General features: G+C 36.2%; 1 protein-coding gene across 2 annotated transcripts in view; it reads right to left on the bottom strand.

Moving 5' to 3' along the window:
- LOC124721242 (nuclear hormone receptor FTZ-F1 beta) overlaps positions 1 to 18,950 on the bottom strand; it is a 411,982-nt gene that overhangs the window by 21,931 nt on the left and 371,101 nt on the right. Inside the window, exons 6-13 of one of the 2 annotated variants that reach the window (XM_047246101.1) lie at positions 15,558 to 15,706; positions 14,927 to 15,028; positions 12,412 to 12,640; positions 11,241 to 11,342; positions 8,984 to 9,220; positions 7,435 to 7,558; positions 4,021 to 4,232; positions 374 to 627 (exon numbers count right to left, since the gene is read on the bottom strand). In XM_047246101.1, the coding sequence (XP_047102057.1) occupies positions 374 to 627; positions 4,021 to 4,232; positions 7,435 to 7,558; positions 8,984 to 9,220; positions 11,241 to 11,342; positions 12,412 to 12,640; positions 14,927 to 15,028; positions 15,558 to 15,706 (1,409 nt within the window). The remainder of the gene's footprint in view (positions 1 to 373; positions 628 to 4,020; positions 4,233 to 7,434; positions 7,559 to 8,983; positions 9,221 to 11,240; positions 11,343 to 12,411; positions 12,641 to 14,926; positions 15,029 to 15,557; positions 15,707 to 18,950) is intronic. The other variant, XM_047246102.1, reaches the window with a different exon arrangement.

Here is an 18,950-nt window from a genome sequence, read left to right as displayed (position 1 = left end):
TATTGAACATCTCTGAACTTGTTTCTGAGTGAAAAAAAAACCTTTTTAAATACTCTTTGTAATGATGTATAACAGAAGGTTATATTATGTTTCTTTCATTAAATACACATTTTTAAAGTTGTGGTATTCTTTTTGAATCACCCTGTATTTCTTTGCTCCTTTCACATGTGCACTCTCAGATTATTATAGAATTTGGTGACTGACTCATAATGAAGCATTTTCACGAGTTAATGTAATGTGAATGTGCTCTTATAATATTTATTTTCACAAGGAAACAGAAGATACTATGAATGAGATTTTTCCTTGGTTGTTGTTAGGTTGGTCAGAACTAACAAAAAGGAAACCCTGCACCAAATACTTTGACTTGACTTACCTGCAACAGCTGAGGAACAGCAGGCTTTTCAGATGGCCGTGACCCCGAACTTCCAGCAGTGCCTGTGCTAGAAACACTTCCTCCTGCCACTGCACCCACATCTGGAGCCTCCAGTTTAACCTGGGGGTCACCAGAGGGTGCAATGAGCTTGTAGCTGGGCATGTCACTACCAGGTGCAGCTACCAAACTAGGTGGTAGCGTATATGAGCACTGGTAGGTACTGCGACCGCCACGGGTTCGGTCTTCTCTGATGGCTGCAAAACAAAATCAGTGTTATTGTCCTGACTATGTATGTTACAAAAATGAGTCAAGGTGTTAAGTTCTTTGGAAAACTATACTTAAAATTTTCAAATAGAAATTTAACTTGTAGCACTGAGTTTCTTTTGTGAAAACAATATCTTTTGTTAGTAACCACAAAACATACAAGCACACACGCTTTGCAAAAATTCATTTATTAACTTCATATGGCATACCATTTCTTCATGTCTCATCTCAAAAAATTTATTGGTACAATGGTAATACATGGCATTAATTTATGAACTTTTTTCAGGCTTATATTTAAGACGCTGAAGATTTCAACATGACATCTCAGTGTATCCACTCTCTTATGGAACTGACATGGCTAATAGATACCGAGTAAAAGAGTAAGTACACATTCATTCTGCAAGTGTATAACTGACCAGTACTACCTGAAGTGAACAGCTCTGCCTACTATTGACATAAGCGTATGCTGTGTGGCAACATGAAATTTAAATAAACTTTCACAGTAAGTAAAGGCCAACAGAGATACATCAAAAATGTCCGCTATGAGACATAAGTTTCTAATGAACCCTCATGTCTGTTTAGAACTGTTCAGTATATACACTGTGTATATAGATTGATTATGTTGATGTTGCAATATTTACAAAAGATAAAAATACATACACCGTTTTCACATGCTCACTACAGAGAGAATCTATATACACAATAGCTCATTTACCCCATTCCATCTAGTTCCATACAATTCAGAATATCATAAATATTACAAACATTTGTCCATCTTCACAGACCAAAGTCAACAAGGTGAATGCAACGAAATGCCAGGAAACTGTAAAAATAATTTCTTACACACTTAATTCAGTTTCAGAAAATTACAAAACACATAATTGTGAATAACAAACCCCAATAGGTAGTGCACACAAAGACTAGAAAAAAGATACTGTACAACACTTAGTGAAGCACCTCCTCAAAGTAATGACCTCTGTGGTGGTGACTGTGTAAAGATGATATGGCATGATGAAACATGTTCCATAAAAGAAATTGCCACACTGTGGTGATCTGCTTACACTGTTTTATATACGCCCACAAGAAATTTACTGGCATGAGAGTAGGTTATTGTGAGCACCAGAGGGTACTTATTCGTTGTGTCAATTTAGCAGGATACATAGCAGAGATACGATTCTGGATGTACTGAAGTCTCGTCATGTTGAAACCACATCAATATCACACGTTTCACCAATGGTGCTAGTTTCATCTGCAAGTATTGTGCTCCAGTTAGATGAGCATTAAGGAAATGAGAATCAATGACACAAACACTAATGATTTTAAACCATACTTTTGGTTATAACCTGTATGTTACTACATCTCCACCGCTACTACCACAACACGCATCTTGTAGTTTACGCAGCACATTGTTCGGGTGCCCCAGGGCCCCATCAGAGGTTGCGTACCATGGGCCAGCACCTCAATCACCTGCAGCCGACAGCCAGCGCCCCTGGCAGGCAAATGCTATTTATATTGCAGTGCGTCAGCTCCAGCCAGCAATATGTACACCTCCACAAGTCTGTACTTATCATGTGTCTGTACCTGTCTGACTGTATTTGTCCCTTGTCTGTATCTGATATGTACGCTGTCATTTCATGACCCAGTAACTGTTAAGCTGTCACTTTGTGACCTAATAAACATTCCATTGTTGCTCAAAATGTCTTTTCTGTGCCCAATAGGAACTATTCATACACCAGAAAGGTTTTTGTGATAATGACTATTGTTGTCAATCCCTGATAGCATCCAGAAATAATATCTGTGCTCAAATGACAGTGACATTGCCACATTGTGTAAGATGTGTGCCTATAAATTATTATCATGGAGGTCCTAGTGTAATTACAGGTGTATAGGTAAAACTCATGGGTGTGAAGTATCTGCATAGCAGATACTCAGATAATGGTCTTCTGTGCAAGTGCCATTGACCTAGCATGAGGGTTTACACTACCGGTCAAAGATTTTCAATCACCTATCGCCACTATGGATTTGCAGTTACAACAGGAATTTTGTTTTGAATAATCTGTCATATCCTCATTCTGATAATAAAAGAAGTATAAATATGTAATGACCAAATGCCTCTGTTATGTATCTCACTGGTTTTCATCTAGGGGGGCACTAATAAGTACCCACAAAAACACTGACCTGCCTTTACCTACGACACTTCCATCTGGATAGGCCTCACTCCTTGAGCTGTTTGTGTAGCAATCAGTTTGCATTAGTTTACAGTCGACTGAGTGTATCTAGCAGTGTGTCTGTGTACCTGATCAGATTCATACCATATTACCCCCTAATGGGATGGGAGCTGGAGTTTGCAACTGAAAAATGTGTTATAATAATTTTAGCACTGCATCTGTTTCAATGGTAAGCATTGCTAGGGTTGACATAATTCCTGGCACTTAGAACTGCATAGGAATTATTTTATTTTCTCAAATTCAAAAGCAACTTTCTTTATCCAATGATGTCATGTAAATTATGCGGTTAGTGCATTCAGCAACCTAGAAACTATGTGATGAGCTAATTCCAACTGTCAATAATGTATCAGATATAGCAATGTATAGAAAACTGTTGTATCAAAATCCAAAACACTTAGTCACCTTGAATCACTACAACATCCATACACATGGTTCCTAGAAATAATACTCATGGCTGCAGTAACACCAGCAACTGCAATATTCTAGACACTTTCCCAGATGTCACAATGTTAGCACTAAATCTAAGCTTTGTTTATGATTGACAATAATAATGATTGCAGTTATACTATTGAGAAAATTATATCCTCAAAACTAATTCGTGAATGAAACAAAATTATTAAGATTGTTGTTGAAATATCACTATCAGTAATATTTTGAGTGGTGGAATGGGGTACCCTAGTGGCTTGTTTAACAAGTTAACATTGCAGGAGGAGAGAAAGCTGGGACACATGTCCTCCATAGAGTGGTGCTACCCATTGCAGAATTTGGAACTTATTCTAGTTGTGAGTTTGCATACCGACTGCAACATCCTGTGACATGACTGGCGAGCAAGTGACCAAGTGGTAAGGACAGGCCTTGGCTCATCCCTGTCTGAATTACAATGGGCCACGCTACTCGCCAGGGAGTTTCCATAGAAGTGCAAACCCTCTTTTAGTTTGCTTCAGTCCCAGTACTATTTTTATGTCAGAGAGAGAGAGAGAGAGAGAGAGAGAGTGCAACAGACTAAGTCACAATTAAACTGATTTGGGGGCAAATCATCTGGAAAATGACACATTAATATAAAAAAGGCAGCATTCATTTGGCTGTAATCAAATGTTACAGATACATCAAAGTTATTTGCTGGCAGTTTCCCGGACCCCCATAAAATTGTCTTACCTTCAAGCTTCATCCCCATTTTTAGGCATTTTTCAAAGCGACATGCAGGGCATTTCTTCCTGGTTGAGATTGTAACGAGACAAGAAGATCCTCGAAGACAGACATAATTCTTGCGATTCTGCACTGTTCGCTTGAAGAATCCTTTACAGCTTTCACATGAAAAGATTCCATAATGGAAGCCAGAAATTTTATCACCACATATTGGACAGGGGCTGAAACAACATACATTTACTCATTCAAACATGATTGTGATAGATCTTCCTGTATTAGAATTCTTAAAGTATATAACTGGATAACAAACACTATACTGTATTTAACTTCTCTCTGAATAGTAGAAGTGTAGAGTCATCGACACCCACACAAAAAAAAAATCCTAAAATTCACACTACTATTATGTGAGTGGTCTCCCTTACTCTTAAATTATTTACACGTTGCAAGAACTTTCCCTACCATAAAAGTACTCAGTGTAATTGATGAAAGGAGAATATATGAAAATGTAGCAAATGAAGCTGGTTGAAGGAAATGTAGATGTCTAAAAAATGAGAATGGCAGAATATGCAAATTATGAAAACAGGTATAGCTACGTGTGAAATGCTAGGCTGCAGAAGCATACATGACTAGGTCAGAGGTGCTGCCTATAGGAAAAGTGAAGACACCATTTGAGAATAGAGAATCATCTGTATGAATATTAAGAATTCGGATGACAAGCTTGTACTAAGCAAAGAAGGGGATGCTGGAAGATGAAATGACTACACAGAGGGTCTATACAAGGGAAAAAAATTGTATGACAACATTATAGAAAGAGAAGAAGTAGTTAATGGAGATGAGATGGGAGATATGATACTGTGAGAAAAATTTGACATAAGTCAAAACAAAACCTCTAGAGCAATGACATTCCCTCTGAATTATTGAAATCCTTGAGAAAATCAACTCTGACAAAAATATTCCACATGGTGTGCAAGATATGAGACAGACAAAATACCCTCAGACCTCATGGCAAATTTAGTAACACTAATTCCAAAAAGGCAGGTGCTTACAGGTGTGAATATTAACGTACTATCATAAATCATGGTTGGAAAATACTAATATGAATTATTAACAAAATAATGGAAAAAGTGGTAGAGGCCAACCTCAGGAATGATCAGTTTGGGTTCTGCAAAAATTTGGGCACACATGAGGTAAAACCGCCCCTACAACTTGTTTTAGAAGATAGACTGAAGAAAGCCAAATCTACATTTATAGCATATGTAGACTCAGAGGAAGCTTTTGACAATGTGGACTGAAGTACACTCTTTGAAATTCTGAAGGTAGCTGGCATAAAATACAAGGAATGAAACATTATCTAAAAGTAGTGCAGAAACCAGGCTACAGTTATATGAGTTGAAGGTCATGAAAGACAAGCAGTAGCTGAAAATGGAGTGAGACATGGTTGCAGCCAATCCCCAATGTTGTTCAGTCTGTACATTGAGCAAGATCTGAAAGAAACCAAGAAGAAATTTGAATAGACAATTACAGTTTGGTGGCGGGAGGGGGGGGGGGGGGGGTGGAGAACAAATAAAACTTTTGACAGAATTAAAATGCCATCAGCAAATCTCAGACACAACAAATGACTTTGGAGAGTAGCTGTACAAGATGGACAGTGTATTGAAAAGAGGTTATAAGGTGAACATCAACAAAAGCAAAACAGGGTAATGGAACATAGTCTAATTAAATCAGGCAAGGCTGAGGAAAGTGTATTAGGAAATGAGACACTGAGTTTTGCTATTAAGGTGGAAAAAGTACTGCTGATGGCCAAAGTAGAGACGATATATAGTGCTGCTTGGCAATAACAATAAAGGAATTCTCGTAAAAGCTAAATTTGTTAACACTGAATATAGATTTAAATACTAACAAGGCTTTTCTGAAGGTAGTCTTACCTAGTTCTAAAACATGACCAATAAAAAACTCAGAAAAGAGGAGAATAGTAGCTTTTGAAATCTGGTGCTACAGCATAATAATGACGATAATATGTGTAAATTGAATAACTAATGAGAAGGTACTGAACAAAACCAGAGAAAATAATATTTATGGCACAGCCTGACCAAAAGAATTGATTTGGTAATGAAGATAAGTGTGGGTGTAAGACTTGCAAACACAGAACAAGTGTCAAACACAGTAAGCAGATTAAGATGGATGTAGGCTGCAGTAGATCCTGTCTTCAGAATGAAGACGGCAACCATCACAACCACAACAAGGTATATAACCATTTACAGTTTCATAAGTATTACTTTATTCTTCTGTAAGAATTCAAAATACCACACATACGACTTGGTTATTTTAGATGTCTGATAATTAACTAGAGGCAGTCTTTTTGTTATTTTTTTTTTTAAAGAGATTTCATCTCCTACATGTATGCAGAAAAAATACTGCTTCCTACCTACAGGTAAAGCTAAGTATCAGATACATAGGAAAGTCCATCTACATGTACATCCACGGTTACAGGTTCTCAGCAAACTATTTTACAAACATATAGTTGTGGACGTTGTATGCTTCATGCATCCATCTTTTTAGACATATGAATTTCTACTAATTTCTGCCTGTCAGCATTTTCACATGGCAACAACTATGTAAGAGTTATCTACACCATCCAGCTATTTTACTTTTATACATTGTTTGTTATTTTCTATCTTATCTGTAAAGCATCTGAGATCAATCATCTGTCTTTGTCAAAGATTACAAAATGGGAAAAACATACATATTATGGAAATGATCATTTGTAATTGTATTTCTGAGGTACATGTTCTTTTATCCCAAGCAGTCTTTTGACCACTAAAATGTATCAGGTTCATGAATTTTCCTACTGAGATTGTTTCATTTATGCTAATAACCATTTTAAAAATTGCAAAATTAAAATAATAACTGTAACTTTTATCTGAAATTACTAAGAGTTTTCTAAGATGCTGTAGCAATTAGGAGAGACATCGTCTATAAACAATAAGCAAATATCCAGGTGAAGTTTGAAGAAACCTGAGAAAATGCTACGCATAAAAAAAATTTTCACTTTTAGATGCAAAGAAGGCAGTTTATGCAATATTGAAACTTCCTGGCAGATTAAAACTGTGTGCTGCACCAAGACTCCAACTCAAGACCCTTGCCTTCCACAGGCAACTGCTCTACCATCTGAGCTACCCAAGCACGACTCACACCCCGTCCACATAGCCTTACTTCCATCAGTATCGCTCCTACCTTCCAAACTTTACAGAAGCTCTCCTTTTTTCCCATTAGAATTACACAAGATCATAAAATGTCAAATTGTAGGCACATTCAATATTACGGCATTCTCCTGTACTACTATTTAATACATTCAAGTACTAAAATAATACATTTGAAAAATCTTGATGTCAACTGCTTCAAGCATATTTGTTATGAACCCACCTGTTGATAAGCTGCTGCCTAGAAATTCCAGGAGGAGCAGCAAGGGCAGAATGCTGTTGCACCATATCTGATGCCAGGGTAGACATTTTGTCATCCAGAATATTGGCACTACTCTCTCGTTCATCTGATATATTATGGAATTGTGATTAATACTAGTCAGAATGAACTAGACATTATGTTTTAAACAAAAATTAGATTATTAATTAACTGTGATGTGCATTAAGGGAATGGTTACTTAGTTGAAACTATTTCCTTAATGAACTAATATCCTTTTCGTACCTCAAAATACATTGAATTTAGAAATATAAAGGTTTCAAAATTCAATTATTTATAGCCTTAATTTTCAAAGAGTTGTATTATTTAATGTAATGTGGCATAAAACAATGTTACATCATTATTTTGTAGTTCATGACTATGACAGTAAGATACAAATTAATGGGAAAATAAGCAAGTCATTATCATGAAAACTTGACAGGTAAAAACTAGTTTGCCAAGGACCACTTAAAAATTATTGCAATAGAGAAAGATAATCTTAAACAATGACAAATCCACAATTTTTCTTTTCAATGACTGGAATTCTTTTTTCATGCATTGGATACGTCAAGTAAATTTAAATAATGGCAAGAAAGTACTTGATTCCAATATTACATCTGAAGGTTATATCTGTAAGTGCCACTGAAAGTGATGTGTGTTACAAACAATCTAGTTAAATGTGGCAAACAGCTTGTATTGAACAATTTGTAAATATCATACAAAGAGGGTATTGCATACAAAGTTATTAAAGGACAGAAATACTATCAAAAGCTGGAATTTACAATTATAAGTATTTCAATAGAAATCTGACATATCTAAGACACAAGCATTTATGATGTCTTTCCTTTTGTTATGATTCCAACTGTAAATGGTAACTGCTGGCTCACTTACAAATATTTAATACTGCTTGAAATTTATGAGTATCTTTTGTAGATGGAGCAGAATGTTCAGTAATTTATACAAACATTAGTTAGTGGGAGTGAACACCAGAAAATGCTACACTTAAATTGACAACCAGATATACTGAGTTTGGAGTGCATCCATTTTTGAAACTGCTTCTTTGACAAGACATTTGCACATGTATCCTGTATGAACAGTAAGATACTAATTATATCTCTTCTTCTTGCTTTCTGACAGTCTGTGCTCTACAAAAGTATTTTTACCATCAGCAGTAAAGCTCTTAGAGACAGAGCACTAGCCATTTTACAATAAGAATAAAATAAGCCATCATTCATAATATATCCACTCTAATATGAACTCTATATACATAAGAAAACCCAATACCAATATTAAGAACAACTGCTGACACTAAAAAATTACTGAAGCAGGAAAACAGAGAATATGGAATAAGTTATGTAAGAATAAATGTTAACATTATTATCCTAGATAAGTGACAAAAATTTCTGTATTATAGTTTTGGACATGTACTAAAGCTGAGGGAGGAAAGAAAATATACCACAAGGGAGTAAAAGCTGTTTGTATTGGCAACTGACAGTAAAAATATTTGTAAAATTACCTGTAACTTCAGTGCTAGGTGCTGCATGACCTCCATACAAAACTGGCCCTCTCGGCAACACGGGCGATGAGAAGTTGTGCAGATGTCGAGACTGTATTGGTGAATGACTGGGGGAAAATTGTGTGGGTGAATAACTGTAACAACTGCTGTGTTGTGAACCTCCATACTGGGACGCATCTGAATTGTTTCGAGAGAGTGATGGAGTATATGGAGAACTGAAGCCTGAAGAAGGAAGTCCTGAGGAAAGAGAAATAATAGTTTAATGAAAAACTAACAATAAAAGAAAATCTCTTAATTACAGATGAAACACACAACTTACTTGGACTTACATCTCAAAATGCAGTAGCGTGACCACTAAGTGGTGCTACAAAAAATATTTTTTAGTGTATGTTAATTATTATCTGAAAACCCTAGGATTAAATTCAATGTTACTTACACGTATCATTGGTGTCACACTAACTGATACAAAACATTTGAAACAAAATATGAAATAAGAACACCAGTAGGTATCAGAATGCATTTTGCCTAAAGCAAACAAGCATGTTACCAGAAGGAATACACAATGCTGCATGAAGAATGTCTGAGCAGTAATCAGATTTGAAAAGTGTGCACAATAAACCTGGAGTAACAGGTCTGACAGTAAAAGGAAGGACAAATTTAACAGATCACAAATGAAAACTATTGTAGGTATTTTGATGTAGATATACTGTTTCATGAGGAAGGTTTTTTGTTATACAATTTATAAATATTTTATGTCAATTGGCTGAACTATGATGCCTCAGTTTTCTTTTTATTTTCCTGATCACAATAATATAGTCATTTAGAATTTTTCAATTTTAGTTTCAATTGCTAAACAACCATCTTCGGATATATAAAAGTAACAAACAGAAAAATGGTATTAAGTTAATGATTTTAATAAAATTTAAGAACATACATTATTTCAAAATAATAAAATGTAAAACAGTGAAAATGTACTATGTATATGTGGGCCACAATACCATCATCAGCATGTCTCTGAACGATGTAAATAATAGAAATTGCCCTATCACTTTGAGTGAAAAGTTACCAAACTTTAAGACCTATGTTACTTAAAGGCACTCAACTCCATTGGAGACAGGTAGACCAGGTGGTGCGGTACCTTGCATCTGCTACCACTGCCATGAGATGTCACTCCAAATGTCAATTAAATGTGGAATAGCTAACATTTGTGCCTCCTGTGAACTTTTCTGGCACATGCAACTTAAACTGTTTAAGTTATATGAAAGTTATGATGTTCTTTGAATTTCAATCATAACCTGCACAATGGCCCATAAACAAAATTACTACTACTCCAGACATGTTGTCCAGCTGTAGAGTCTTACTGCTAACTGTGTGAACTAGCTACTGGTGTAATAAGGAAAAGACATCAGAAACAATGGCAGTGAATATTATGATGATAACAGCTATTCTTATGTGTGTGGCCTGTACTAAAGGTACATAATTCTTGCTACCCCACACATCGCATTCCATATTAAATCTGGAAAACTGTGCTTCATTTACAACAGAAGTAACTTCTTTAACACAGAGTGCCCTTTCAGTTACTTCATAACATGCTAAATACCTAAAATTTATTTGAGAACAATCATCTGGAAATGTTTAGATTTTTCTGTAATATGCATCCAGTGCATTAACAACATTAATTAATTTCATGTGGCTCAACAGCCTGGTGCAAGCCTTTCAACTGCACATCTCTTCAGCTACTTTTATATACCTAACCTAAAATTGTAATCCTACCATGGAAAGGTGACCTCCAGTTTAATATGAAATTCAAACCACACATCATTCCTGGTAAATTTTCATATCTTTGAGAGGTGAAGGCTAGGTTAAAGGCAGACTGAAAAAAATCCACAGACCAACCAAGATTCAATCCCATGACCTTTCCATTTCCAGACATATACTTTATTGCTAGACCAGACCTGACAATGCATTGATGCTGCTGCACCAGCAAAGATTTCCTACAGCATTATGCAGTCAGCAGATAATGAAAATCATAAAACAAACTTAAAACACTATCTCACAAATATTTTAGTTGGAACAGGCACACAGTCACCAAAAGTCTGAATAATAACATTCTAACATGGTTGCAGAGTCTAAACTGTACAGTAATTTAAATAAAATGAAGTCACATTTTAATTCATCCAGTGACAGTCAAAGTAGCAGAATGTTATCAATCACACTATGTTAGAAAAATGTACATTTCTGAAAAGTAAATAGTCACCTCCATAACTGTAGCAACTGGAATCGCCATACTGTGATGCATCTGAATTGTTTCGTGATAGAGATGGTGTGTATGGCGAACTAAAACCAGAAGACTGAATACCTAGAAAATAGAGAAAGAAAATGTAAAATAGTGGAACATTCAAAACTTTTTACACAAGTAAGTAGGTTACAGCAAGCATACAACTCTACACAACAGCAAATAAATGTGAGATATATTATAACACCATCTGCCAATAGAAAATAAAAGTGAAATGAGAAGGAAATGAGGGTTTCTGACTGCAGGCATCAACACAACAGGTGGATATTCAGTAGTTTTGAAACAGAGATAATGTAAAGAACCATAACAAAACTGTTTGGACTTCCACCTGTCCACATTACACATACTGCTACAAAAACAAGTAAATTAAATGAATAAAACAAACATGGTTAAAATATACACAAAAGTCTGAAAATTGAATAAAAAGTAACAATATTTTTTACATTAAAAAGTTGCATAATAGAAATGATTAAAGTTATTATGTAGAAGAAAAGAATACAGTAAAAGTGACATTGTTATTTGCACAGAGTGCAATAAGCTGATAATTTTAACACTGTTTAAAGACATGAGATCAAAATATGATGAGACTGTTTCCTTTTTAAGCAAACATTGTTATAAAATAGCTCCAAAATCTGCATCAAATATTCTGAACTGCAATTACCTCACTTCAGCAAATGATACCACCTCAGTGAAAGAATAGATCAGAATCATTTGATACAATATTGTAGTGCCTGTATTGTTCAGAAACGTGATGCAAAGTACCTTTGGACATGCACGCATGTATGCAGGAACAGGCACTGTGGAGACCACAGCCATTATGAAATACATGAAATGTATTTGTAAATAAGGACAACCATCAGACCCAAACTTCCATATGTCTATGAGCTGTGCTCAGATAGCCTCGCATGATACGTGGAAAATCTGGGTTCGAGTCCCAGTCCAGCACAAATGTTCATTGTTATACAACTGAATGGGCAGAGAAAAATTATCCCTAAAAACTAAAAATTATAATAACTGACAAGCTCCACAAACTATTGATTTTATGCTAAGAAAGTAAAGCACATTTCTGCAAAAAGTTGAAAACTTCACAAAAAATACAGCATAGCTTCCACTGGTCCTCCTGATAACATACCGTGGCTGCTGCGACTGGTGACAGGACTCTGTGCAGGTGAGGAGTACGAGTACGCAGAATGGATTGCAGAATCAGGACTGGGTGATGGCTTTCCTAGGTGAGGGTGCCTCTGAGCCAGCAGCCGGTCAACCAGCAGGGGCAGCTCGCTGCAGCCTGTGGTGGGGCCAGCCCCTCTCACTGCATCCGAGCACTTGTCACTGCTGCTACTGCTGCCTGTATCTCCACGCTGCTAAATCACATTGAACTTAAGTTTTTACTCAGTGTTTGGTGAGTGCAGTAATTATTTTATAGCAGATACGAAATGAGCTTTAAAAAATACATTCTGAAAATTAGATACTGTCAGCACAAAGAAAGTACAGCAGAATAGTCTTCTTACAACACTGTTACCAATATTGTTTACGCTGTCACGCAAAGTAGTGAGCGACTGTGCGCTGCACACACAATCAATAGCTGATACATCTGACAAAATATTTTGTTTCCTCTTACATTTCTCATGCAAGCAGAGAATCAGACTAATAAATATATTTATACATCTAATCTCATTTTGTAGAATGAACATAGCAATGTAGGGTAGGTGTTATGAAGAAAGCAGCTGGTACATGCTATAACAGCTAAAATGTGAAATAACTGTATGAAAATTTTGTTGTCTCTAATGTACGTATGTTGCAACATTAAGGAATCACCAGGAAAGAAAGAAATGTGCTAACAGTAAAAATAACAAGCTTACACAACCACACTGTTGGTACAAAACAAGTACTTTTTTTTTAATCACAAAGAGCAGCCATAAAGTATTCTGCACATCATACCATTAAGTCAAATAAGTACATACACAATTGCCTGTCAGAGTGGCTCAACCTCAATATCAGTGAACAGTTAATGGATAATGACTTCTGCTGGACAACAATCTACCAGTTGCCAACTGACTGTATCTCCTATAAATATTCGGTTGCTAACATGCTTGTTTAACACAAAACCTTGTGAGTAAGTGGTACTGTCTCATGAAAAATAATTTGGCAATGTTGGCAATATGTGGCCCGATAATTTTCTGATGAAATACAGCTCTGGCCTCTATAATATCATTGCTGCTGATGAGGAAATCTGTAATTAACAGCAGCAGAGATTATCCATCATCTCCAGTACTCTACCATCAGAACCACACTAGCTGCTCATTGAGCATGATGTGGTGAAACCAATGCTCAAATATGGTGCTCATTAAAATATTTTCTATGATAAGGGCCCATTCAAAGAAAGTAGTAGTATGAGTCAAATATGAAATGTGTAACAGAACCTACAGGAAAGAGTTTTAGTTTAAAGTTCTGGATTTGCCTTATTTTGGAGGGATTGATAAACAATTGTAGCTATGCACAGAACCTAAAAGTCTGATAAAATGTAAAAGCAATAGCTAATGACATGTACCATTAAGTTATTTGTAATATATTTGGGTTATTCACTTGCTTTCCTAAATCTGGTAAAGGGTAAGACCATACTACGAACACATGGTGATGCATGAGTAGAATACAATGCCTGAATGTTGTGTTATTTGTCAATTACTTTTGTGAGTGGGCTAGTTGTCTCCTGTAAATACTCCAGTTACCAGTAAAACTGATTAGATAACAACTGTTTTTTATGTAGCGATATTTTCACTCAAGAAAAATACAGTAATACTCTACTAAACAAGATGTCAATATGGTGTTTCTCTTAATCAAGATATACAAAGTTAGTTATATAAGTATATCTGGACCTATCATCAGGTCTGGTTGCTGCGTTGTGAAACATCAGCCTTTAAATGTACTGAATTTCCAAAAAATTTGGCCCAACAAAGACCAGTATTCTCTCTCCTAAAAATCAAAGCAGAAAGCAAACTATAAGGCAGGAATAATCATTTTCAATGCAGATGGAATTGTCCACACTGAAAACACAGCTTAAGAGAATAATGATAGTCTTTGTTGGTTTATACTACCATGGAATTGATGGCCCTATTTTCTTCAATCTAATTAGAAAATTTGCATTGGTACTATAGTAAGTGGCAAAATAACTTTACTCTTCAACTTTTACTATCAAAAGTGAATACAAACATACTGGTTTATCCAGAAAGTTTAGATGCCTCAGATTTTTCATATCATATCACATTTCCTAACGATAGTCTTGGATGGTGACGGACTAACCAGTTGCAACATGGATTAACATACAGTATTGATAGATTCTTTCACCTGCCAGTGTGACTTAGTGATTTTCTTGAAAGTTCATGTCTTTACTAGACAGTTGCACAAAGCAAACAATATACACTAGTAAGGAAAATTTCTATTTCATTTTAAATACACTTGCCAGAAAATTAGCAAAAATCCTTTCAACAGCCCTAATGAGGAATGAATGACTGTTTAACAATCAAAAAGGAAGAACATTCATTCTGTTAACTAATTTCTTACCGTATGGAACATATATTAAGAGAACATTAAATTTTAGTACTTTGTCTTACAGTGGAAATATCAAGTTTTCACAATTCATGACAACTTACAGCAGTGTCTGGAAATTTTGTGGGAGGTTTTCCCTCTTCTCGAAGGCTTGTACTGCTGTTGGAACAGACTTGTACCCCTTCCATTGACGTTTCCTCATGGTCCTGAAATCACACAGATTATTTGTTATTTTTCCTTATTAATTTTTGAGTAAAAGTTATGAATTGGACCCCCTTGTATTTTTCAATATAGTTCAGACATATGCATTAGGCTTCGTTACTGGTTAATTTTTTTACTACAATCAGATTTTCTGCTTTCACATTTGTTGGCTTCACCAACTCACAATCAAATTATCACCTTCCAAACTAACTTAGACCTGTTGTGCTACAGATCAGTTTGTCATCACAATCAAGATTTGTGTGTGTGTGTGTGGGGGGGGGGGGGGGGCGGGTGAGGGGGGAGGCAGAGGATGAGGCGGGGGGCAATGCATAACTTTAGCCAACTTTTGAGTACTGAGGCTGAACACAACTGTTTTATTGGGTTTTACAGTTGAAGGAATTACACTGGATGATAATGATTTTGTGCTCTCAAGTGGGTGTCATTACTTTTGTACATGCTTCTGAAATATATCAATTATTTCAGTCAAAGTGTATTTGTTCTTCTCATAAGCTTAGCAATGAATTGAAAACTTACAGGCAGTTGTTTGCTGTGTCCTGCAGTAACAGCACTCATCTCTGCATCTGACAGCTCTCCCTCCCATGACATAGGCCGTTCTGGTTCCTCGAAGCCATCTTGTGAGTCTTCACCCACAACTCTCTTCTTCTTGGTCCGCAGATTCACACCTGGTAAATATCAGAGGTTACTTTGAAACAGCTGTTTATTAAAATAAATAAAGTAAATCAACTGACATCCTAAACTGCGGTACTTCTATAAGAACACTAAAATGCTGACCTTATATTTAGAAACACCACTGTGGTGTTAGTTAGTGCTTCTTAACTATGGCTACAATTTAATTTAAATTAGTTGGCATCTGATGATTAATGTACAAAGTCACAACAAGTACTGCAGATATACAACCTCCACAGCATTTTACTCTTGCCTTTGAAGTCTGTCTCACAGAAAAATTACGTAAAATTTCTGAAAGTTGCGAATAGTACAGATAGCTAGTGTATCTGCAAGCATCTCCAAAATAAGTTCTTATTTTCATTAGGAATGGAGTTATGGTTTGTCTTAAAATGGGCGAAATTTTCACATCTGTAAAGTTTTCTACATGAGAAGTAGCAGTGAAAGTGGTAACATGGCGTTAGTCGACAGTGCCATGCTCCCACTGGTGTCTTGCTGGTTGGGACAGTCCTGCCCACTCACTGTGAAATACAAAAAAATTAAACAGGACTAAAATGCTGCTTCCTCTCAAGAAACAAACAAAAAGTAAAGCACCAAAACCGAGCGAGGTGGCGCAGTGGTTAGACACTGGACTCGCATTCGGGAGGACGACGGTTCAATCCTGCATCCAGCCATCCTGATTTAGGATTTCCGTGATTTCCCTAAATCACTCCAGGCAAATGCCGGGATGGTTCCTCTGAAAGGGCACGGCCGACTTCCTTCCCCATCCTTCCCTAATCCGATGAGACCGAAGACCACGCTGTCTGTCTCCTTCCCCAACTAACCAAACCAAACCTAAAGCACCAAACTGGACTCTGTCACACTTATCAGGACCATCTCAAAGAACATATTTCAATGTGCATTCACAATAAATATGTCTCAATAAGGACATTAGAAATTAAAAATATTGGTACAATAATTAATCTTCTTTCAGATGTGATTGATTAAATGTATATTTTATCAAGTGTACTTAAATTAACTGTGCATTTTATTCATACACATAAGGTACACCTGAATGCCACAACACAGTGTGAAGAATGTGTAGATGGAAAGAATGGTTGATGGCATACCATTATTATACTTCCACACCCATTCCCATTCCTATTATGGATGGTCTGCTGAAAGAATGATTGTGTTTGGATCCTTTCACAGAAATCCAACTTCCTGAAATGTTACTCTCATGGCTTTTGTGTAAGATGAATGAGAAATCCAGGAATGTCCACTCTTGCACTTTCAAATCTTACGATGATGCGCTACATCTTTCCAATGATGTCTTCCACTATGGATTGTTGAGCACTTCTGCAATGTTCTCACACTGACAACATAAACTTGGATTTGTTATGCAGCTCCTCTCTGTACCTTCTCTGTTGTGTTGTTCATCTGTCCATGGGTTTTCTACAGCTCTCCATGCTAGCCTATCCTGGGCAAGTGCTTTCATTTCTGTGTAACACCATATATCCATTTAAACCTGCTTATTGTATTTAGATCTTGGTCTCTTAATTTTTCATCCCCCACAGTTATCTTTTACCAAATTAACTAGTCTTTGATGCCTCGCAATTTGTCTTACCACACTGTTCCTTCCATTAGTTAAATTATGACGTAAAGCTCTTTTCTCCCCAGTTTGATTCACTATTTCCTCCATCTAACTTGAGCAATCTTCTGTAACCCTGCATTTTAAAAGCTTCCATTCTCCTCTTGTCTGTACTCTATAGCATCCGCATTTTACTTCCACATATGGTTACAGACAGTAGAGTACTTTCAGAAAAGATGTTGAAACATTTAAATTTATATTATGTGTTAACATACTGAACCCTCTCTGTCACTTCCAGAAATATAATTAGGTATGGGTCCTCACTTGAGAAATAGTTGTTTATGAGCAATCACCTCCTCCATGAATTAGTTTTACTTCTTCAGTATTCTTCCAACAAATATTAGCCTTGCGTTTGCTTTCTTCACGACCAGATTTATAAAGCTCTTTTGCCTTACGCCACTAGAAATGAGTACACTTCGGTATGTGAGGCTTACACGTGACTCGCATTACAATTGGTTGCAGTGATTTAGGTGTGAGTGTTTGAATCAACCACTGATCAGGCAGAGCTCTTTCTGTGTTTCATAGCCATGTTTGAATGATATGTTCTTCTTGTACACAACTGCCATTCACAATTAACTTCAAAGAGCAACTGCTGTTATCTACTAAGTCATTTATAAATACAGAAAATAGTAATGCTCTTATTCTATATCATTAACCCTTACAATACTGGGGCACGGAGGCACGAGGGAAGTACTATGACCACCTTTTGAAAATGTTGTAATCTACTCGTCTGCTTTATATTTCAAAACAATGAAAAATATTTATTGTTTTTAATGACTCCATGTACCAGATTCCATAATTGTTTCAAATTTTTCAGTAAAACTTGAGGCAAAGTATTAAATCTTAGTAGCAAAAACCACAGTTTGCAAGAAATGTCATTCTTATTTTCAAGTTCAGGATCCTTCATACACATCTGCAGATCTTTAGCAAGTATGTTATGAATAAAAGTCATTGAAAATTAACGACAATTGTAACTTCAAAAATTTTTGTGGTGGTTAATAAGAACCCCTCCCATTGGTGTACACGTTAGGTTATGGAAAATGTGCTGGTATTGCTAAGATTGTACTAAAAGATATTTTCAGGCACTCCCCTACTTATAATATAGTAACAGCTTTAAGTGAATATCAAGATCTTTTGTACTTTATGATAGAAGCTGAAGAAATAAATTAAAATTTGTGCCACAGCCACTTCTATCATTATCAAAGATAAAATGGAGATTCACATATCTCAAGGAAAATTTAATTCCATCTTTTGAACAGTTCCGGACACCACTCATCACTGTCAGGAAATCTTCCACATGACACTTGTAGGTACATGTGGATCGTGTTGATGAACACCTGTCTGTCATTCAGCACCACACTCACAAGATGATGATGGTGAAGATTTGTCCCACTTGTGGAGAGGATCTGCACATCTTCCATGGCCCATTCAGATGTGATTCAGAGTAGTCCAAATTGCCCGATACTGGTCAAATCAAGGGGCTTGTCCTGTATGCAGAGGAATTTCAGGCATTGCAGAGAACAGTTCTGTTTCCACTCATTGATGACAATTTCCATAAGAATCCTGCGCGTGGTAAGACTAGAATGTCTTGATCTTCATCTTTTTCGCTCTAT

The sequence above is a fragment of the Schistocerca piceifrons genome, chromosome X (assembly GCF_021461385.2).
Source record: "Schistocerca piceifrons isolate TAMUIC-IGC-003096 chromosome X, iqSchPice1.1, whole genome shotgun sequence".
Taxonomy (NCBI): Eukaryota; Metazoa; Arthropoda; class Insecta; order Orthoptera; family Acrididae; genus Schistocerca; species Schistocerca piceifrons.
The sequence above is the reverse complement of the archived record's forward strand: the minus strand, read 5'-3'. Positions and strand labels throughout refer to the sequence as shown.